General features: G+C 39.8%; 1 protein-coding gene across 1 annotated transcript; it reads left to right on the top strand.

Moving 5' to 3' along the window:
* Window positions 1–427: 427 nt before the first annotated feature.
* Window positions 428–22,802, top strand: sema3ab (sema domain, immunoglobulin domain (Ig), short basic domain, secreted, (semaphorin) 3Ab; the record flags this gene model as incomplete). Its single annotated transcript, XM_079223982.1, has 17 exons — window positions 428–545; window positions 8,799–8,959; window positions 9,379–9,441; window positions 12,019–12,138; window positions 13,198–13,288; window positions 14,050–14,169; window positions 14,981–15,123; window positions 16,930–17,044; window positions 17,255–17,324; window positions 17,441–17,585; window positions 17,708–17,927; window positions 18,224–18,315; window positions 18,409–18,450; window positions 19,021–19,178; window positions 20,562–20,629; window positions 21,482–21,627; window positions 21,835–22,802. The coding sequence occupies 17 exons, from the start codon at window positions 428–430 to the stop codon at window positions 22,366–22,368; spliced, it is 2,406 nt and encodes an 801-aa protein (XP_079080108.1). The 3' UTR covers window positions 22,369–22,802.
* Between the last annotated feature and the right edge of the window lie 1,641 nt (window positions 22,803–24,443).

Here is a 24,443-nt window from a genome sequence, read left to right as displayed (position 1 = left end):
AGCTGCATGCCGGTCAGGTACCAGAACAGAATACTATGGCAGTCATACCCAGCTCCTCTCACTCTTCCTCGTATTTAGTATGGTGAAGATCTCTTCTTTATGCTTGGTTTGGTTCAGTTTATCTTGGACTTGCTGGTGTGGGAGGCTAACTTGCAGTGACATTGACGCATAACCCACAACTCTGCTTTGCAGGTTCTGTCTCCACTGAAGTTGGACTCTAATTTTGGCTTTTGACCCCTGGAACAGGAAAGGGTTTTTGATTTGGCAGGGGACGAGACCTGCTGAGAACCAGTCTGGACTGACCCACCAGTATTTATTCATTATCGCTGGACAACAGGAACATTTCTTTTAGCACACCGGATCTGAGACTGACCGCACTGGAGGCGTATATCTAAAGGACCTCTTTGGCTGCTATTGCCCCAGGAACATGGGCTCACTCTGGGGCAGCATTATGCTGCTGTGTGGGTTGGTTCTGCTCAGGACAGAGGCCAGCGGAGCCCAACAGACCAAGAACAACGTCCCACGGCTAAAACTGTCCTATAAAGGTGAGTTCCTTGCATTTGTGCATTCTGTCACAAATTGTAAATCTCTACACGTTTTAGCTCTTCACCTTTGGTTTGAATTAGAGTATATGTCTATGTCCTAATGCCTTGCCTCTTAATCATGTATTTAAAAGCCCAAATCACATGTGGTGTGCCGATGAAGTAACCAGAAACGCTTGTCTATATAAATTGTAGCAACTTTGAGGTCCTATATTCCTGTGAGGCAGAGAGATTATCTGTAACAATACCAGCAAAGTAAACTGAGATGAAACAAGTAGAGCTGTATAGCTCATCAGATGTATGTGTCTTGTGTGGTGCAATAATGCATATCTGTTTTGTTTTTTTATTAGGAATTTTGTAGTTACAATCCATTTTTCAACATATAATCTGTGTTATATGATCTTACATCACGTTCCAATTTAATGTTCAGTATTTAAAATAGTATAAAATAATTCAAACATGTTTTTTTTTCATGAAACCCTCATGGCAGTGAGCCAGTAAACTGTTTCAGTAAATCAATCAGCTGAGAATAATAAATAGGAATTAATGGGAATAATTCACTACATGCACCTTTACGTCAAAAAGAGAGCAGATAAGTGGTATTTAGAAAATACATTTGATTTGCCTAATGTATCTCAACTAAATTGTTTACAACATTAATCTCTCCCTGATAGACTTTCTCTTCCTGTCTCTCTGTCACTGTTTTGATGAACTGCTGTTATCAGTATTGCAATGAAAAGTGGTGCCAGACATGGACTCCCTGGCAGTTGAGAATCATTCATCCCTCTCTCCCTTTTTCTTTTTTGTTTGTCAGTATTTTGCTCCGTTCTCTCCTGCATGGTAATTACACTCAGGATGAATGGTGCAGGTCTGTTCCAGCAGATGGCTTTCCCAAAGAGACATTTTTCTTGCTCAGCACTGGGAGATCCAAAATTATACACACGAGCATGCGCACACACACATAAATACATGGCCATCTGTAGTTAGCTAATGATACCTGTGAGCAAATCAGTCACTTAAAACAACATGCTGTCAGTTTGGAGGAACACGCCCATGCAGTGATATCTCGATTAGAAGGAAGGCCTTCAGGTAGCAGCCTGGCAAGCTTGGTTATTTGGCTGTCATTTCCACACTCAATATTTCCAATAGACATCATCCGCATTTTGGCTGGAGGGGGCAATATTTGGCACCATATCTGGCTGAGGAGGTCTAGCCACATGATAGCAAGCAGGTATAATCTTCATGCCTGGAACATAGTTAAAGTATTATTCATATCAAACTGTAGGATTGTATCAAACATTATCCATTGTAGGTCCCATTAGGCAAGTGACATGGGATTATTGCATTGTGAATCATTTATATCATCATATACATTATGTATTACCCCTGTGACAGGTGAAGCAGACTAAGATTTACTCCTGGAGAGGAAGGAATCATATGACCCGCTGTGGTGAATTACAGAGCAGAGCCTGCTTAGACAGCTTGAGAAGTCGTCCCGTCTTGAGCAGGGAATATCTGATCAATGACACATGGGACGGTGAGGTGAAGGAACTCTGACCCCTACAGTTCACTGGTATAACTTGGAAAATCTCTGTGTGTCCAAATTAATGTGTGTGGGTGCAGACATCCACACATTTGAACATGTTTTTAACTCTATGATGACTTTCCTCAGCTGAACACAACAGGAAAGTGTTTATCTCGAAGGCGTGAACCTGAGCAGCAGCCTGCTCCCCCACAGTATAAACCCCTCAATGAAAACTGTTTGACTCTCTGAAGCACACACACATATACACACACACACACACTCACACAAACACACACACACACACTTTCCCGCTGAACCACAGGAGATTCCAACACATCTTTGAAAGCGAGGGTTGAGGGGCAGAAGGGCAGTGGAGTAGGGGGAAAGATCACAATGGTACCCCATGGCTACCTAAACAAGAGCTAAGGTCCAACTGTATCAACAACTAAGTGACCGGGTGATGATGAGATAGTGGGAGGCCGTTGATTTACAGTGCACCCCAGCACCATTAATTAAGTAATTTCGTATATGTTCTCATTTGACATAAATTGATATGAGATTGATTCCCACCCCCAGGGTAAGTGAATCCTCATGGAGTTAAACATATGGCTTTGCAAGTTTATGGGGCACAAGAAGTAGAGTACATGCAGCTTGCTGTCCAGGGACGGGAAAAGGGGGTACTTTAGTTTTATAGGATGCAAGTGTGTGTACTGCCAAAAGTACTCCTTCTCTTCTCTTCTCCTTCACTTCGACCTGTCCACCCCTTTTCTGATCAGAGCCAACGGCTTGCACACACATGCACACACACATGCACACACACGCACACACACACACACACACACACACACACACACACACACACACGCAAATGCATTAAAAGCGTCACAACACAATTCTTACTCTTGAATACCAAGGAAGAAAAGGGGCAAGAAAATTGAAACTACAGCAGTAACCCCTTGGTTCAGTGTTCACAAAATTCCTCATCGTAGTCGTCATACATTCAGCTGTTTTTGTTTTTCTGTTATTCTTGTTTTCATTGTGGTGCGAATGGACTTTTAATCAGAGGTGGAGAATGGAGAAGTTCTCTTAAAGACCTTTAATCCATAAGCACGTTAAGAATCTTCCGAGTGGAGTTGGGTTTCTCGGGGTGTGTACAGTATAAACTCTGAATGGCCATGGGAAGGTATCCTATACACACACTAAGGGAGCTGGATGTTTGGAGGCTTTCTCAGGTCCTGAATAGTCTGTTCCCAACTGCAGGCATGTTTAGTTTTTCTTTGGCATTGTTCCGTTTTTGTTTGACTTGTTTCTTCAGGGGCTCTAAGAGGAATCTTTGTAGTCATTTGACTTAGTCGTCATCTGTACCAGCTGCAAAGTAAGATACGTCTGCTTCAGTGACGTACGGTGAGGTTCATATCTGGTGATACACTGACTCTTTCAGAGTTATATTTACAAATATATTAACCCAATAGAGGAGCTTAAACCACCATTCAATTGGCAGCTTGTACATCAACTATTGTTATTGTTGTTTTTCATATTCATATCAGCATTCTTCATACATACAAAGGTAAGGTACATAGTATATTCCACCAATTTATAGCGTAAGGTATGTTGTAAAAGTCCTCCTTATCTTCTTTTAGTTTTAAAAGTGTAGAAGAAGAGCGATGGACAAATCTGAGATGTCTCACCTCCGGTCTGTTTGAACAGGACAAATTCAGCGATTTTGGAGAGCGATTGGAATCATACAGAAATTACATTTATAACACAGATCAGAAGAGAAATATTAATATTAATTTAATTGTATAATTATTTGTTATTTATGATAGCCTCCCCTGACCGCACGTCCCTGGTCTGCTTACATAATATACACTGTTGACGGCTATTGGCTGACAAACAGGCATAGTGTGTTCTAAATGGCTTAAATCAATATCACAATATCAATGTTACGATAAGGCAAATTGATTTAAAAAAAATCACATTTAAAATGATGAAACTAAAATGCAGTAGACTTGTTACCACTATGATAAAACACACACGACAGAACTGTGTTCAACAACATTTCAGCAACTACTTTGGATTTTGGTTTTAGTTTCTTATTAACTACGATTAGCATGGAAATCAACATTTTGACTACAGAGAAGGGCCATGTCATATACATGACATTATTGAAGTATTGCTCAGCCATCGATAAATAAAAGGAGCAGTTGCAGCTCAGCCGGTAGAGCCAGTTGCCCTTACGCAACATGGCTGACGGTTCAATCCTTGGCTCCTACCGTGCATGGCGAAGTGCATGGCCTAAAGAATGGGTTAAATGCAGAGGTCATTCATGTATAGATGTTATGATTCTAATAAAGTTTACGTTTACATATGTCACTCAAAAATGTTATTGCAAATTATCTTCTAAAGCAATCACCTTAATCCCAAACCAAGCAAGTGTGCAGACCGGCCTGCAATATGTGAGAGTTGAGGTTGAGAGGGTGTTTGCCTGCATTTCTGCTTGACGCTGAACAAATTACTTGACTGTTGAAGCTTAGTGGTGTTTTCCCTCAGGCGTGGATGAATCAGTGACTGTATACACTTAAAGTGATACAGTGATACGTTGTGCTTTGTCAGTGTGCAATCATACACTCAGCCATATGAAGTTAGTGAGGCTGCTGAACCAGGGCCAAATGTCAGTGTTCCCATATACAGTGCGGCCACACGTGGGTAATTGTTAAAACGTGTTTCTGCTTTTTCTGAGGAAGCACTTAGATATCACTCTCTCTGCCCTTCAGTTGAGGGAGAGAAAGAGAAAGACAGAGAGAATGTAGGGTAAAAGAGTTTATTTTTATCAGTCTCACATGGGACTGTTGATTCTTTGCATCCATTCCTTTCGCCCCCTTATCTCTCTCTCACGTTCTCTCTCTGTCTCTTTCACTTTCCATGTTTTCTTCCTCTTCGTCTCTCTCTGTCGCAACTCACAAATTCACCATAACGTAATTTTTTACTAAATTAAATGGAGGGAGGAGAAGAACGCAAAGGAGAAAGGAAGTGACCAAACAGGAGGATTCTTAATTAACAGCCCTACCTCAACAGTTACGAGCCAAAAGAGAAAATTCGTAAAACATGGCAGGGCAACAGCTGACACCTGTTACAGGCCACACATTTGCCTTTCCATCTGTCTTTGTGTCTGTCTTTCTGCCAGTGTGTTTGTCTATATCTCTTTTAATACAGCCAAGCATATGTTATGTAGCACAACATGAGAGACTTATGATTATTATTACTTTGATACAGAGCTTCCAGTGCATTGAAACTATTTTGCAGGAAACACGTTTAAAAGTTGTCGGACAAATGGGAGAAAACTAAGTGTTGCTTTATCTGTGCACAGGGTGTTAACCCATCGTATATTTAACCAGAGGGCAAACCAGTTCAGACATGTATAGGCTACTGCCTCCGGCGTGGCTTGGAAACATCCTGTTTCTTTCCAATAACACACATCAGAGCATGCTCCATAAACACACAGATCCACACACAATACCCGTAGAGTATCTGTCTCTGGACGAATAGCTTTTAATAACTTAGCAGTGATCTCTGTTGAATGGTCTGTTGCCATGGACACAACTCCCATAGACAATTTGGTGGGTGGATGTGGTGATGCTGTTCTCCATTCTCTCATACAGGGATGTGGTTTTAGGAGAAGTGAAGTGCAGTCATCACGTCTGTACAGTTTCCCTTCAGCTCCTTGACACCTTGCTGTTTATATAACAAGTGTATTCTTATTTCCTTTAGATAAACAAATTATAAACACATTACATAATAACACATACACATATTTTTTTAATGTGCATGTGTGTGTGTGTGGACCACGTGGACCACACCATACGCTGCTTCTTTCTGCCCATACGTATTCTTTTCCATGTACGTTCCATTTGTGTGTGTGTGTGTGTGTGTGTGTGTGTGTGTGTGTGTGTGTGTGTGTGTGTGTGTGTGTGTGTGTGTGTGTGTGTGTGTGTAATTATCTTGTGGAATATCAGGCACTAAGTTTAAATTTGCTACAATATGCAAAGCTATAAGTATCCCCCAGTTCTATGAGCACAAGGAAAACTACTGTATGTGAAGGATGGCTTTCTCTTCCAAACACAAACGCAGCACGAGGGTCAGAGGTAGAAGGCGAGTGTTATTGTTCTGTCAGTGAAGGGTTTACACTGATGATTGATCACCAAGGTTATACGCAGCATACATATGGGACACAACATGAACTGTACTAAGCAATACTTTTACTGCAACTTTTTATTACATTGAGCTTCTGTCTATTCTTAAACAGTGGCTGTGGTATGTGCAACCCAAGTATACCTTGAGAGAATGTAACTAATTTTCCAAGAAAATCCCCCCAATAAAATTCAAATAGAGCAATTTAGTGTGACATTGTCTGTGATTTACAGACACATAAATACACACAGATACAAGTTGATACTGTAAATGTGTGGAAACATTTATTGGATCATAAAATACATTGTGACATGTGTTAATAACCAGCTTTTGGGTTTGGAACAAGTATCATGATGTATATTAATGCCTACAGACTATATCTGTTCTTTATGACTTAATAATTTTCAATCCTCATGGACTTATTAAATCAGGTTTAGATGTCAACTTCTCCAGCTGGCTCACACAGTATCAGGAGTTTATACTTAAATGTGTCCAGGATTCTGCACAGGAAACCAAATAAATCACCAAAACAATAGAGCCAAAGTCAACCCATTGTATACTCCCATCCTGTGTGTCCAGTTGTGTTCATGTGAGCTTCCATGTGAACACGACATTCACATGAATGTACATGTATATCTGCATATATATATATATATATATATGACATTTATATATATATATATATATATATATATATATATATATATATATATATATATATATATATATATATATATATATATATATACATATATATATATATATATATATATATATATATATATATATATATATATATATATATATATATATATATATATATATATATATGCATGTGCGTCAGGGAAGTAAAGGTTTGTTTTTGTCTTAGTGCCAGAGCCAAAATGTCACATGAAGACAAGGACATTTTTAACTTGAACCAAAAGGTTCTTTATTTTTTCCTTTGTCTCCCACAGCTGTTTCCTCAACTATTAACACATTTCCTTTTTCAAATCCAGCTTTTTTTTCTTCATTTATCTCATCGCCTTTTTTATTTTAACAGGCAAATGGTAAATAATGAATAAATAATGTCAAATGTCACCATTGTTGTCTTCCTTAGATGCTAAAACTTATATTCCTATTCTCATTTAGTGTGCTAACTGTTCTTGTGTATCTAGTACAAGAGACAAGAAGCATAAAGATGGATATCAAATTCATAAAAATGCATTTAGATTTTTTTACTTTCTCAGATTACAACTGCCAAAGTCTTGTTGGGCAACTTTCAAGATCCATGTTTTAAATTATTACAAAAATATGAGAGTTTATGAATGGGTAAAAGCAGATCCCCCCTCTTTTCCAATTTTCTTTTCTCGTACAGCTTCTCACTCTCTCGGGCTCTGACACACTTCAGAGAGGGGGCATTCTCCTTGCTAAAACATTCATGAACGTATTTGCTATTTACTCCCGAGAAAGACTGCGAGAGAAAGAAAGCATCAACAGAACCAGTTCTCCTCTGCTCCATAACTCTCCACTCTTTTGTGTGAGTGGTCAATGGGAGGGCAACATGGTGTAGTCAGACTTTGTGGGTGAGAACAAAATGTGAGATGGAAAGAGCATGACTGTGTTTGTGTGTTTGTGTGTGTGTGTGTGTGTGTGTGTGTGTGTGTGTGTGTGTGCACATGCTACACAAAAGGTGTTGTAATGCCATAGTCATAATGCCACCTTTAGAGGTCGTTACGGTAATGAGATCCTCATTGTCTATTTGTGACAAGTTTGGCTTTCCGCTGTGAAAGCGAATGTTCCTTCGTTGCCAGACTTGGCAGACCGTTGCATTACACTGCAAAACGTGAGCCGTAGCCCATGGTAACGTGTCCGGCGAGCTCATGTGGTTTATCGTAGTCCTGCAGTTTGGACTACGAAATATTAGCAGATTTATATAACATTACATATTCCTCCCAGTTTTCCACTGCCAGTGTAATAAGTTCTGCTTGGCTGCCGTGGTCAAGGTCACTTCCCCATGTAGACAGTTTGATCATTGGCTACCAGTGCTGGCATCACCTGCCCAGTCCAATTTGGCTTGGCAGTGGTTCTTCATTATCTGTCAGTTGCCATGCTTGGCCAAGCTTTACAATTTATAGTCGTGAGATCCTTTTGTAAAAGGAATGAAAGTTACAATATTTACACAAAAATAAATATAAAAAGCTCTGAAGGAGACTTTGATGAAATGAAGAAAACCAGTCGATTAGGGACAGGCCAAAACAACCAAATGTAACATTTTCTTTTACTTATTTAGTGCATGTGGAACATTACAACAGAGCAGACAGACGAGTGACTGGAGAGGTGAACCTGTGGTCACAGAAAATCAAAGTGGTTGGAAATGTTGAAAGCTTTCTAAAACCAAGGCTGTGTATTTCAGACACCCGTGGAAATTTAATGAAATAATTCAAATAAATATTGACCTTGTGGGTTTTCTTCCTTTTTTGCTGCCCACAGTTGCTGGGATTTTCACAAAGTGATTATCATATTATGCTGATCATCACTTTTCCTTCCATTTTTCTTTGCAGACATGCTGGAGTCCAACAACCTTGTGACGTTTGAAGGCCTCGCCAACAGTTCAGCTTACCACACCTTCCTGTTGGACGAGGAGAAAGGAAGACTTGTTGTGGGAGCCAAGGACCACATCTTCTCCTTCAACCTCCTCAATATCAGCAGAGACTACGCACAGGTACAACCATTGTTTGATTGTCTGGTGGCTTCACCCATTTATGAATTCATCATAACTTTAGGTTTGTTTTTGTTTCTGACCAATTTAATATCTGCCTTGAGTGTACGTCTCCAACAAGAGTGCCAGTCAGGGGCTCAGGTATCTCGGGACTTTCTCTTCTGTTTCTACAGAAAAGAGCCTCCTGAATATTTCAGACCAGGGCTGTCGCACACGATCACACGCTGTGCCAGGCATGTTAGCTGCTCTCTGCACACCTGGATTAATAATGGAGTAAACTGAAACAAAGTGGATAACAAATCGCATTGTGACCCCTTCAACCCGCATGCACACAAGCAGCTGTATTCACTCACTTTGTTACATTTATTTGAGGATGGGCTGATTCTTCTCTAACATGCACAGGAACTGTGTTTGTGTTGCAGATCCCTTGGCTGGCATCTCCCACCAGAAGGGATGAATGCAAGTGGGCAGGAAAAGATCTCTCGGTAAGAGCTAAAACCATCCATCTCGCAAGTAGGTTTCAGCCTTTTGCCCCTTCCCTCCCACAGATGTTTTGAAAAGGACTTTTGTTCTCTTGAGCTATGAAAGAATGGAAACTCTGCAGGTCTGGCAGAAAACCTCACTGAAAGATGTGCTGGGATGACATGGCATGTGCGCTCCATGTACATTACTTTTTAATCTTAAACAATATGAGATTTTTCTTTATCAGCTTGTTTATTCCGACTGTGTTGACATATTCAATCTGTCACATGGACAACTCACCGCCTTCTGTAGCTCCCCACAGTTCTGATTATAATCCCAGAGCCGAGACTGAGACCACCATTTGACCTTAATCACAAGCCTCTGGGCTCTCCATTTAATAGAGTGAAGCCTGGGAAATTGCTGTGCTTTCTGCCAGATCCACTGGACCTATTAAGAGTTTAGTCTTCAATCTCAGTCAGTTTAGATAATAAAGTTAAACCTTTCCCTAAGATACATAATAGAGAGCATTATTCTTATCCTGTGCCCTACAGTGGTATTTTTGAGAACAAAACACGAACACACTTAATCAAGTGGGATTTCAAAACATTTACAGTGTATTTATTTGTTTAGCTTAAGAATGTTTGAATAATTCGATGAGCTTCGAAGATTGAGGATCTGAAATAAAAGGAAAAAAAGGCTGTTGTGCTATTAGGCATTTTCAGATTCCTTACCTCACTCAACCTTTGCATGACAAGCCAAGCAACACATCTCCCTGTGGCCGAGTCCAGTTTTAAAGCATCCTGTATGGTGTGGTGAAACTCTGTGTAAACACACTGAGAGGTTGTTTCTGCTCCCTTCAAGCTGTGTTATGCATTCTATTTTCAATACAGCCTCGGGCAATATGCTGAAATCTAAAATCATGTCAAAGCTGTGTGTGCCTCTGTTGGCTTCCTGGGCATTGGCCAAGCTCTCCTGCCCTTCTGTGTGGCTGATTTGAAGCGCCATGAAGTCCTTTGTGTGTTTTCTGTAAACATTGTGGCGTGGATGAATAAGGCGCCCTGAGGGGTGATCTTTCTGTTATAGAGTCGAAGGAGAGTGAGAATTAAAGGGAGCTGGAGAGAGATGGAGAGTGAGTCTGTTGATGTCCCCTGATGTACTGCAAGCAAACACTTCAAGAGATAAAGCTGAGAGGGAAGAAATATATTGATGGGTGTGAAAGGTGTGACCCAGGAGAGAAAAAATAAAGCTGCAGCTATCGAAAGTCAATGCCAAATGTGAAAATACCTTAATCTAGCAGAATACAAGAAAACATATTCTCTGTTTAAGTTTAATATTCATATGTTGTGCTTCCTGGTGCAGATCTAGTTTCAGGTATTGTACTTAGTTCTTAGGATTTGCGACAAAATCTCAAATTAAATACAAAATCTGACATTGTTTCAAGGTATAACATGTTGGACACACCTGTATGGTTTGAGTCCTCTTGTCTGCATCATCTTGCTTAATATTTAGAGGGATGAGAGGTATCAATGTGCAAAGAGGTCATGCAGTTCCTTACAGTAGTGTTTCATTGCTTGGAACAATCATGTCCATTACTCAGATACACCCGCACACACATTTAAATTAAGGCACCGACATCTAAAGCTGCTTTAGATGACAACAAAAGCTTACACAAGCAGAGTCTGCTATATGCTGATGACCTAAAGCCAGATGAACTTAGTCATGCATAATTTGTGGCACTATTTTCTTTTTTTTTCCTTTTGAATATGTGACGACACATTCGGTTTTATTTGAGGTCAGTTCTGCTCAGGCACGTGCTAACAGACCACAAGGAAATATGCCATATGTTAATGTAGCGATGCATCCAACAAATACAGATGCCTATTGTGATAATTATGCCTATATTCCTAGAATAATTATAAAACAAAGACATAAGAGTCCAATACAATGCAGAAGACCATCACTTCACTGACAGAATGACAGTAAGGCAACGCTGGCCTGCATTACAGAGATTGGTAAACTGCAGGATTATTGTGGTTGACTTTTGTCGACTGCCTGTTTTGTTATTCTACGGTCTAATTCCCTCCTGTATGGTTTTCCCAATTATTCCATGGGAAATTACAAAGCACATGTGCAGAACATATCTGGGGTCAACAGTGATAGATGTCACTGAGTTTAAAGATAAACACTGTAGCGTATATGTGTCTGTAGATGAAGTGAAAAAAAAGATACAGTCATGGATAAAAAAGCTTAGTCTGGTCATAATATTGTTTTCAGAAATATTACTCAGCACAGTTTATAAAAGCCATTGTCCAGATACTTACAGTAGATTACAGTAGGCTTTGCTCTTTGTTATCTTTAGAGTTTTTTCTCTGTAAGTGTTGGATTTTCCTTTGTGACCTGTGCTCTTAGTGAGGTCTGACCTCTTTATTTCTCCAGCTGTTTCACCACTTTTTTACTGACACAAATGTCAGTTGTTATCACAACTAGGTTTTGGACAACCATGGCACCAAAGACTGTCACAACTGTGAATTTAACATAGCTTTTTGTCAAAGGTTGATTACCCATCCAGCTTAATCTGTTATCTGTCTTTGATCCATCAGAGGGAGTGCTCGAACTTCATTAAGGTGTTGCAGACATTCAACCAGACCCATCTCTATGTGTGCGGGACAGGAGCCTTCCACCCTGTTTGTTCCTACCTAGAGGTCGGCAAGAAACCAGAGGTACAGGCACACATTTAGTTTTCTTCACTGCTTCCACTAGCTGTCAAACACAGAAATGCATGTTGGCAATATAACAGTTATACCAAGTTTCATATCATAGTAAAGTTTATGTATTTAAAGTTGAAATGGACTATGTGTAGTCGGGTGTGATTGCATTCTCTGATGATTTGCTAATCGCATAAAAATGGTTTAATTCACCAGAATTAGATGGACAAATTACACACAGGGTTTCATAGTCTGCAGGATTTTCAAGTCATCATTCTAATCTGGAAATGCTTTGTGCGTTATGTGTGTGTGTGTGTGTGTGTGTGTGTGTGTGTGTGTTGTGTGTGTGTGTGTGTGTGTGTGTGTGTGTGTGTGTGTGTGTGCGTATGCGTGTGCGTGCGTGCGTTTTCATTTCAGTAGTAGCTAAGGAAATTGCTTTCTTCTCCTCCAAATGTCACTGAGTCTGACTTATGTGCGTTTCCTATTCATTAGACGGCTATTTGCAGACAATTAGAGGGAAATATTTCAGAGAAAAGCCATTTACTGTTTATAGATCATAACCTAGAAATGTACATGTAATTTATCTGATGGATAGCCTGAGTGTCGAGGTCACCTAGTCATGGAGAGTAATGAGATTTGTAGTTTTCATTCTCAATTCTTTCCTGGAGTATAACAGTATATAACAGTATATAACAGGGGGAAATGTAATTTTAAACAGCACCAGTATCCAAGTTTCCCACACATGGTATGACATAATGGGTTTGTAATTGCTTTATAAACAAAGTAAACTAAAATGTCCTTTGATCACATTTTTCTGTGATTCACTACGAAACCTTTTGGACTAAAATGGTGTCTACATTCTGTCCTGATTCTGTGGGTTGTTACAGTGCTCATTTTCATAAAATACTGTAATGTTCTCTCAACTTGGATGTCATAGTAAAACTGGTTCCCCAGAGATAATTCCAGACATACTGAAGGAAGTCTCTCTTTCTTTATATAATTTGCCTACAATGTGAGCCCCTGTATTTGACAATGTATTACAACTCCTGTCACTTTCTGTCCCTCCATGTCCAGGACAGTGTGTTCAAACTGGAGCCTCTTATAGAAAACGGCAGAGGAAAGAGTCCCTACGATCCCAAGTTACTCACTGCCTCCATGCTAATTGGTGAGGTTTAAGACCGTATACGCTGAGCTGTTCTTCTGTGTGTTGGATCAAGGTCATATAAAAACGTGGGAGTCCTGAAAACACCCTCTGCCTCGCTCTTTCATCTCATAAGATATATTGGGTTTAAAGTAAACGTGAATAACCGTACAGGCATTCCTGCTATTCATTACCAGTGGATCAGCTCTGTGGTTTGTAGTTACACACTGGGAACCCCATCATTGGCAGAACTGCAAACTCTATTTCAATCTCAATATACCTCCTTTAAATGCTGGGCGTGCATGGCAGATGACGCTTTATTGAGTTTTATTTGTACTGAATCCACATTTGTTTGCAAATAAAGCAGAATAATGTGAGCATGTCTTTCCTCTTTACCCCCAATTATTGCCAGTCACATTGTGCTATATCACACCGTTTAACCTAGCAGATGGCCATTTTCCAGCCCATCACCCTTCATCTCCTCTCCCCTTTCTCTCTACACACAACACCATTATTATGTACTCCCCCTGTCTTACACCTCTGTCCTGTCCCTCCTCGTGTGTCTATCCACCCATTCACCCTTCCCCTGCCTCCCTTCTCCGCCTGCCTACTGTGTTAATGTCAATGTCACACTCCCGATGTTCATCACGTCCATCACTGTCTGTCTGCTAAGCCCCTCAACAATCCTCAGACTTATACACCTGGATCCCTGGGGAGAAATCCCCTCAGACGGTTTTCTCATCCGGTGGTAGTAAACTAACACACTTTATTCCTCTTACTTTCAGATGGAGAACTGTATGCTGGGACCTCAGCTGACTTCATGGGACGGGATTTTGCCATCTTTCGCACTCTTGGAAAGCATCACCCGATCAGGACGGAGCAGCATGACTCCCGATGGCTAAATGGTGAGAGAGAAGAGATAAATCACTGTTAACATTTATATAACCATGAGCGGTTACAAATATGCAATAAACTTAAATGTATTATCCTGAAAATCTTAAATGGCAGTTGGTGATGGCAAGACTGATGCTGTCACATTGGATTGTCTCTTTTGTTTTCTATATGCTACCGTCACGCCTAAATATCTCACGTTTAAATATCTCTGTCCACTTTTATGGGGATGGCACTTATTACCTGATAAATATATGGTCTCAGCAAACTAACTAACAAGACATTGTCACAAAAACAATTTAACAATGTAATTACCTTGCATCTGTCTGTGTGAAGTATTTCTTCTGTTATCAAGAAACATATTCTATCTTTTGAAAATAGAGATGAATCCAGGCATTTGTGTCCTCACAAATACGTTTTAGTAATTCGTTATAATCTTTTTCTACATGGCTGAAAACATTGCAGCCGGTTTTCTAACAAAAACAAAGCGCAAGAAGCAGATTACTCAAGTGTTGGCTTCTCTCCTTCGGCTGCAGGTGGAGTTTAGAATTTAATATAAAACTTTTGTTATTATCTAAGCGGCTCTACACCCTGAAGCCCTTGAGTAACTCTCGTAAATGAAGGCTTACCAATAATTCGCTGTCCTTATTGCTCTTGTGTTTACTATCCTGTCTGTTTGATATTTAATACTAAATGCTTTTATTGTGAGGCACTTCAAACACATTTTTAAATGACCAAATAAATACATACAGATAAAACCTAATCATTTAATTGATACTTACCTTGATTTCCTTCATCTCAAATGTGTGTCCCTCTTTGTTTCAGATCCCAGGTTCGTGGGCGTTCATCTAATTCCAGAGAGTGACAACCCAGAAGATGACAAAATCTACCTGCTCTTCAAAGAGAACGCCATGGACGGAGAGCACGCTGGGAAGGCCACACACGCTCGCATCGGGCAGCTCTGCAAAGTACGCACACACACATTAACACACAGCGACATGTTCATTCAAGCACACACTCACACAAGATGGTTCTCACAAAGACAAAATCAGACAAAGCCACACACACTCTTACACCGACATAATGTGAAATAGCTTCTGTATCTGGAAAAACACTTGACGGGTGTCTGAGTGGCTTTCATAATGGCAGATTTCAGGGGCTCTGTGATTATTTTTAGTCAGGAAAAGAGTGGGCTTTGTTGTGTGTAGTACAATTAGCCCCTGAAGACAGAAACCTGAGAGAAATGTTAAATGTCACCAGAACCTGAGAGGCAAAGATGCTGTCAATGGCAGCACTGTTATCCAAATGTCAGGCGTTGGCACTGATTGGGTCTGCTACACCCTCTAGCTCCGGGGGGTGGTTATGTTAAATCACTGGCCTTGTATCAGCTTTCGCAGTCCAAATCTTACTCTTACTCATGAAGCAGGAATCCACCAGGCTGACTGCAGATCAGCGAGTAATGTAATGTCCAGCCTCAACTGCCTATTTAGCTGCATATTGTGCCTCTGTCATAATCTCCCATTACCCAGTCTGTCAGGAATCTGCTTTGCTCGACGAAAGACAAGCCATCCATTTTGCAAGATGTGGTATTAATTATGGTCTATGCACATTTGGACACACATCTTATTTACTGTTATAAATCAACACAAACTTGGATTTGTTTTTATGAGCCAGCACTTTATGTTTGTGTGCTATACTCTGGAAAACAAAACACTCTACTGTGAGGCGCACAGACACATATTATTAAGCTGTGTGCTGGGACATAGAGTACTTTAGAGACACAGCATCTAAAAATTCATTATTTATCATGGGAAATTCATGGGATGTGTGTTTGATTGACAGGCCTCTTAAGAGAAAGCGCATCCTGCACAAATGTTCACATCACAATTAATGAAAAGTTTATGTTTCATTTAGTCTGCCTAATCTGTTTTAAAGAAACTGTCCATTGAATTTTGTAAACACTGATTTGTCAATGTGTCGTGTTTAAGGTTCAAATTTATTTAGTGGAAATAATCAGTCAATGCAAAGACTATTGAAGACCGTTCACAAGTTTCCATAGTCACATGACCAACAAATGCAATCATTTACTATAGAAACATATTAACATAGTGATATTACCTTAATGATCAGACCCTGGTTACTCTCTGCTGTAGCTTTGTAAGGAGGATGTAGTTTACCAGACTCCTAATCTGCTTCAGATTCATTGACACACCTTGACATACACACGTTGTACAAGTTTAATGCATAACCAAACTTTAAAGGGCTTTTTTAATATCTTTCCATATCTGTTTTAAATGCCAAAACAGTGTCTACAGTATGTTCTAAAAAGAGTAAGAGGGAGAAAATGAGACCAACCATTGGATAGGGTAAGCAGTTCTCATGCTCCATATGCAGCCAGCAAGAGAACACCGCACCTTATTTAACTAGAGGGAAATGAAGCATATTCTCAGCTCAGCAGTATGAAAGTATGAAATAAGGCTATGCAAGTCCTCTATAAACCTTATTTTCTTATTTTACAGACGTTTAGTTGCATATACATACAAAAACTTTAAGAAAGTTGTACATTCTATGATATATTAGTACGCTAAAGGAGGGAAAGAAACTGTAGAAAATAAAACAGCAATTGTCTCAATATTTCCATCCATCCATCCATTTTCAACCGCTTATCCGGGGTCAGGTCGTGGTGGCAGCAGGTTCAGCAGTCCTCAATATTTCCGTGAGTTACAAATAAATGTATTTCCCTGCTGAGCTTGTGCATGTGATCTGGCCAACAGAATGACCTGGGAGGCCACAGGAGTCTGGTAAATAAGTGGACCACCTTCTTGAAGGCGCGACTTATTTGCTCCGTGCCCGGCAGTAATGGAATAGACACACACTTTGATGAACTACGTGAGTGATTGTTCCCGCACCTTCAAATGTGTTTCACAATTTTTTTCCTGAAGATGAAATGGAATCTTGTCAGTGGTGAATGTGTCTGGTATATATATATATATATATATATATATATATATATATATATATATATATATATATATATATATATATATATATATATATATTTATATATATATATATATATATCCTCTCTTTGGTTTTCAGAGGATGTTTTTCTCATGAGCACAAAGGATCCTAAGAGCCCGATCATCTATGCAGTATTTACCACTTCCAGGTACTATGCCTGACATGGACATATTTTGGGCTGTACTAATTATTCACTGATTGACCCATGTTTTCAACAAGAATCTGACCTTTCCTTAACTGACTCATTTTTTACTGCACCATCAGCAACATCTTCAAAGGTTCAGCTGTGTGTATGTACAGCATGACGGACATCAGGAGGGTGTTCCTGGGTCCTTACGCACATAGAGATGGACCCAACTATCAGTGGGTGCCCTTCCAGGGACGTGTTCCCTACCCGCGGCCCGGCACAGTGAGTGCAGTACACCAATAACTGGGATGTCAGTGTGTTATGAACTGAGCTTGACAGTTAATTCTACTTTATGTCCTACATCTTAATTCTTCTAACAGTTATCCTTTTTTTCTTCTCAACAGTGCCCAAGCAAGACGTTTGGAGGGTTTGACACAACCAAGGATCTTCCTGATGAAGTTGTAACCTTTGCCAGAAGCCACCCAGCCATGTTCAACCCTGTATACCCCATTAACAATCGGCCAATCATAGTCAAAACAGATGTGGACTACCAGTTCACCCAGATAGTGGTGGACAAAGTAGAAGCAGAAGATGGGCAGTACGACGTAATGTTCATAGGAACAGGTATACATTCAAATACATACTGTAAATGTGACCTTCTATTCCCCACTATGTTTTATTCATGTACTATATATATATATATATATATATATATATATATATATATATATATATATATATATATATATATATATATATATATATATTATGTTTTATTATATTTCTAGCTCATCTAATATTATATATTATATCCCAAACTGCATTATAATTTACCATATTATGCTAATATGTTACTGATTGTTTTGCCTACATGCTGTATTATAATATATTGCATCATGTGTGCTTCCTTTGTGTGTTAGACATGGGGACCATTCTGAAAGTGGTATCCATCCCCAGAGGCTCCTGGCATGACTTGGAGGAAGTCCTATTGGAAGAAATGACTGTCTTCAGAGTAGGTTATTTTCCTAAAGGTTACAGAATGATTGTAGAATCAGCGGGTGTTGTCTAATCAATCTATTGTATTGTCATGTTGTATTCGTTGTAGGAGCCAACAGCCATTACAGCGATGGAACTTTCTACAAAACAGGTATTGATTGTCATTCTTATTTTCTGTAAAATAAAACTAGCAGCACTGTAGCCAAGAGGAGATCTACTCTGAAAATAACACTACTTCATTAAATGGGCTCAGTGAAGGCTGGATATAAGCCTCCTGGACTGCATTTGGGAGAAACATTTGGAGATATGACACATAATGAAAAAGGGGTTTTCGTGTCTGAAAACCTTGTCTCATAGTCAGTTAGAGCTTTTCCTCATAGGTGACACACCTTGCTGCTTGGCTGAAATACAGAACAAAGACGTGTTTGTGTTTAAGACTTGTCGCACAAATATCTCAATTGTTGGCTTTTCAACAACAGTTAGCTCATGAACTTAAATTACAGGGAAAGACAAAACGAGACAGCTAATTGAGAGATGGGTTGGTGCATCTGTAGGAATACGGTCTGTCCACATTCCTGACTTGTATTTTCACTGAGCAAACACACAAGCTGAGCCAAACAGACATATTACTCAAAGCACACCGCTAATCACGACATAAAACTGAAGCTCTAAAGACATAAACTATTGTATATTTAAAGTCTCTTTTCTTTTGCCCTCACAGCAACAACTGTATCTGGGCTCAGACATCGGTGTGTCCCAGATGCCTTTGCATCGGTGTGAAGTTTATGGAAAGGCTTGTGCTGAGTGTTGCCTGGCAAGGGACCCTTACTGTGCATGGGATGGCACCGAGTGCTCCAGATACTTTCCCATGGCTAAGAGGTACTGAATGCATACTTCTACATTTATGTCATGTCGACAACCTGTCATTGTGTTTCACAAGCTGCCTGACACCTTGTACACAACGACTAATCAGAGCTTCAAAACATTGAGCAGGTGTTTTATTTGTTTGCCACAAACTCAATATGATACTTCCAAACAACAGCATTACTTTAATGCAACAGGCAAGTTATACACATTGAATGTCATGCATACTTTGGATAAATGACCACATTCTCAAACATACTGTAGCACTGTTGGGATTTGCTTTTCATATGAAAATAATAACATCAACATTTGTGTTTTCCACTTAGTTAGAGAAATCTGCTTTAACTATAAACATATTTGAGTCATGCCTGTTTAAGTGTTTTATATATATATATATATATATATATATATATATATATATATATATATATATATATATATATATATATATATATATATATATATATATATATTTAACCGAGGTATAACTACATTATATAGAAGTATTTTCACATAGTGATTGAGGACATAAGCAGTCAGACTGCGATTCAGGGCTGGAGCTAGGCTACACTTCTAGTGCAGGCTTTGTATATTTGCCAAAGCACCCTAAAGGTAGTGGGTTGTGTTTCTACCAGAGAGCCAGAAATATAACCTGCCTCATGTGTTTACCGTGAATGAAACCCAATGTCAGGGATGTCTGGAGGCTGTCTGGGTGAACCAGGGGTGAGGTTGGTGGTAGAGGTTCGGTGGTAGTATGCTTGTAGTAGTGGACTGATCTGGATATGTTCATGTATGTGTGTACTTGTGCTCTGTGTGCAGCCTCCCACTCATAGCTCCATGGGGCTTATTGATTTAAATGCAAGCTGCACAGAATCTCTCGCTCGTAGTTGAACTCCAGAGTCAAACACAAGACAGCCAGTGCAAACTCTTATCTACAATTAACAACACACAAACGCTGGGTCAGGACAATGGGAAGCAGAGAGGAGAAGTTATCAGTTTGTTTTGGTGTTACCATAGTTTCTTATCCTTAGGGTTGTGTTTTACACTTTACTTAAAACTCTCTCTCTTTTGCATCCGCAACCCAGAAGAATGACAGGCTGAAATGATTGAGTAGGTTTGAATTCCTGCGTCATACACACCCTATAATTAAAGCTTTTCTACGATACTGTGGGCTGCCTGCTGTTAGTTTATTTATTTGTGTTGGCCTCCACTATTGCTGCACATCGAAACCACATTCAAACACACACAAACTCCCAACACACACACACACACACACACACACACACACACACACACACACACACACACACACACACACACACACACACACACACACACATTCAAGGATGCTGGTGTGTCTGCTGACTCATGAAGGTGTTTATATTTGTGTTTCTGCAGGAGAACAAGGAGGCAAGATATCAGGAATGGAGACCCACTCACACAATGCTCAGATCTGCAACACCATGGTACATAATTGAAAAGATTATTGAAAAGATGTATTTAACAAACGATTGTATAATCAAGGCAATGTGTAATAACACTGTTTTTATGTCGGGCTTAGTACTGGCATTATGCTATGAAATTCCAAATGTTGAACTTTTGTTTTAAGAATGAATTTCTTCTTTCAACATAAACATTGTCTCAAAGTGGCTGCTGTCCTTCCCTGATGTGATCAAAACACTAGGAGCACTAGCACTAGGGAAGCCAGTTGAATGTGTGTGTTTTAAGTGTGTCTGGTGGTGTGAAGATTAGAGTTGGTCCATGTGTGTAGCTTCTAATTAACATGGTTAGGATTCCACCAAGCCTCCTCCCTGTCGCCAAGCCCTCCACTCTACTGCCCTGTTAGTCCAAAAGCAGACACAGCGCTCTATGAAGCAAAGATTAAGGACACAATAGTGTTTTAAGAAAATGAGGAAACAACAATATTTTCAAAATCTCACTAGAGTCTGCATTTTAACAATTCCATCAGGATTTAGGAAATCAGTAACAAGAACCGTATCCTGACTGAATAGCATTGCACCTACTTGACTGTGTTAAAACCCTTTTCCTCCAGCGAATGCCTCTCTGATGGGAGCATTCTGCACATCATTGAGTGTGGGATAAAAAACACCAGGCTCCTATCTCACAACGCTTTTTACATTTCATTCAGAGAAAAAATTAAAAAATGTAATACAGAACTCAATTGATAATCACAAAAATTGGTCTTAGGGCATAACATTCAGCCATTATACCAACTGATAAAATCTGCAACAAACTGCAAAAATCATATACTTTACTTCTAAAAACTTGGTGACGAACATATTCTGATTTCTATCCAGACGAACTAAGTGGGCAGACGACTCTCCTGGATAAAACCGTGTATGGTGTGGAGAACAGCAGCACCTTTCTTGAGTGCAGTCCCAAATCTCAGAGAGCCCTGACATATTGGCAGTATCAGCGCTCTACTGATGACCGCAAACAAGAGGTAGGAATTAACTCAGCACACACGATTGCGTTGAAATACTCTTATACAATCTCAATAATGATGGATATTACTTCATGATGAACATATTTATAGGTAATACAATATCATATTTTAAAAATATTTGCAGCCATAGTGCATTCAAATACATTTGTTGTATTGATCTGTCCTTCACTCTGCCTCTGTCACTGCCACTCTATCATTCCGTAGATCAAATCAGAAGAACGTTTCGTCCGCACAGACCAGGGCCTACTGATTCGCACACTCAACAAGAAGGATTCTGGGATCTATCTGTGCCAGGCGGTGGAGCACGGCTTCATGCAGATGCTTCTGAAGGTGACCTTGGAGGTCATTGACACCGAACGCTTGGAGGACCTGCTACATCAGGATGAAGCTGCCGCAGCTATCGTCCCTGCCCAGGATCTCTCCCCACCTCAAGAAACCCCAAATCAAAAGCTGTGGTACAGAGACTTCCTGTCTTTGGTCAATCACCCAACTCTGAACAGTGTGGACGAGTTCTGTGAGCAGGTATGGAAAAGGGAGAGAAAGCACAGGAGGCAGAAAGCTCACCTGGTGCAGCAAGTACAAACACACCAGCAGCACCAACAGCAGCAGAAGGTTGTGAACCCTCGCACTCACCTGCATGCTCAAGGGCTGGCAGCCAAATGGAAACACCTGCAGGACAGGCAGAAGGGACGCAACCGCAGGACCCATGAACTAGAGAGGGCCCCCCGCAGTGTCTGACCTATAACCCTTGACTTTTGACACTCAAACCACAACCTTGTTCTGTAACCCTGATTAACCTACCCACCTGTCTCCTTCATACTGAGATACAGAAATCTTCCACAAAGACTGGATAGAAAAGTTCAACTGGTAAATGGTAATACTATCCTGATCAGCCGGCTGGTGTGTTCTGTGCGTGGGCAGCGATGTTAACAGTACGACAGTACAGAGGACTGCAGGAAACCCGGATGTTGTATCACACCAGACCCTTTGTGCATATTATCTCAGCTGGCCTCTGTGGCCTGAACACTGCAGAAAAAAACAGTGTCAAGCAGCACAAGAACTGGATACACATACCACCCTACCGACATGACTGATTCCACATTGAGAGGTCAATGGCATTGTCTCATGGCATGCTAGTAAGTTGCCTATCAGTGTGAAACTAAGTACCTAAAAATAACTGATCATTTCTTTTTTTTACTTCACAAATATGAGTAGGTGTGATTGTAAAAGGAAAACAGTCTTGATGGTAAATGGACTTGCAGTGGAATTCCAAGCACAAAAAAAATGGAGCACAATTTGGGATATTTGGTAATTTTTTGGTATTGTAGATGGTTGAATCAGTCAACACGAGAAAGAAAAACACCCAAGCACTGCAAGAAACTAGGAGCAACGCTCACCATTTGACAACAAATACAACTATGTAGCTAAGATGTGTAAATACTGTATTCTATGGTGTCTCATCCGACTAAAGGGAATGGCTTGCAGTTGTCTTGTTGTTTTATGTTGTTCCCCAGATAAACATTTATTTAAGAAAAAATCTGGAAACAGAGAGATTTTGTACGAGTCAGTGTGTCTACGCCCTAGATAAGCTTCCCAAACAAAGTCAGGTTTTTATTATTTTGCATCATATCAATGCATGAAATGTCATACTTTTTCATGTTCATTTGATTTGTATACACGTTTTTCCACTATCTGTGTATTTATTGATATACAATGTACATTGTGAGAATATCTTTCGATGTGCAGGCTTTTTCTCCTTGGTTTGATTAATCTGATGTCCAGGACCAATCTCTTAAAATAATTGTATTATCAAAAATACCGTAGTCAGACTGGACTATGTTTATCATTATTGGTCAATATTACATGCGTTACATATAAAAATGCACTGAGCAATAACCCAGTATCAATAATATTTTTCTTCCACATTTAATTCCTCATAATCATAGTCTTCACAGGCAGCGCAGTGCAACAACTTAATACCACTGCATGTAACATAAAAACTCTAGTTTATCTGATTGTAACAATCCTTTATTACAATACACACACAAAAACACAAACCTGGAATGTAGCTGTGAACATTATGTAAATATAAATACTATAGTGTATGTTTGACAAGTATGACACTGTGTATTAGTGCATGTGAATACTATTGTAGTGTTCCTGTTTTGCTATAGCAATGATATACTAGTCTGGTGTTGTCACCGTTATTCTGTTGTTTGCTTATTCAGTACACAATATTAAGTATTTCAAAGATGTACATACTATTTCTGTTAGGACTCTCAACTGTATAATTGATCATTCCTGAAGGAGGTATTCATAAAAAAATAGATTGAAACATGATCTAACTGTGGATTTAAATGTTCATAGACCTGTTAACAACAATGAACAACAATGCCAGTTGAGCATTGCAACACACCAGAATGTCAGATGACCTTGTCAAGTGAGTGTTTGCAAACCTCATCTGCTTTTGGAAGCCATGACGGCGGAAGATGAGAAACAGCTGGTGCCGCCCCCGAGAAAACAATTTTAGGCTAACAAGTCAAGCTCAACGCCAGAGTTTTGGAGCTTTTAGTAGAGATGAGCATATGATAAGATCATCATTATAAAGAGAAAAATATAGGGTGCCTCACTGTATGTGTCCTGGACATAGAGTGAAAGTGAGGAAATGAAGTGCTGCTGCTGCTGCTGCTTTTTGACATGATGATGATGATGATGATGATGATGATGATGATGATGATGATGATGATGATGATGATGATGATGGTGGTGATGTATTCTACTGATCTAATAAATGTCTCTTCATAAAGTGTTGG

The sequence above is a fragment of the Taurulus bubalis genome (genome assembly GCF_910589615.1).
Source record: "Taurulus bubalis genome assembly, chromosome: 9".
NCBI lineage: Eukaryota > Metazoa > Chordata > Actinopteri > Perciformes > Cottidae > Taurulus > Taurulus bubalis.
This window is presented reverse-complemented; position numbering and strand designations above follow the sequence as displayed.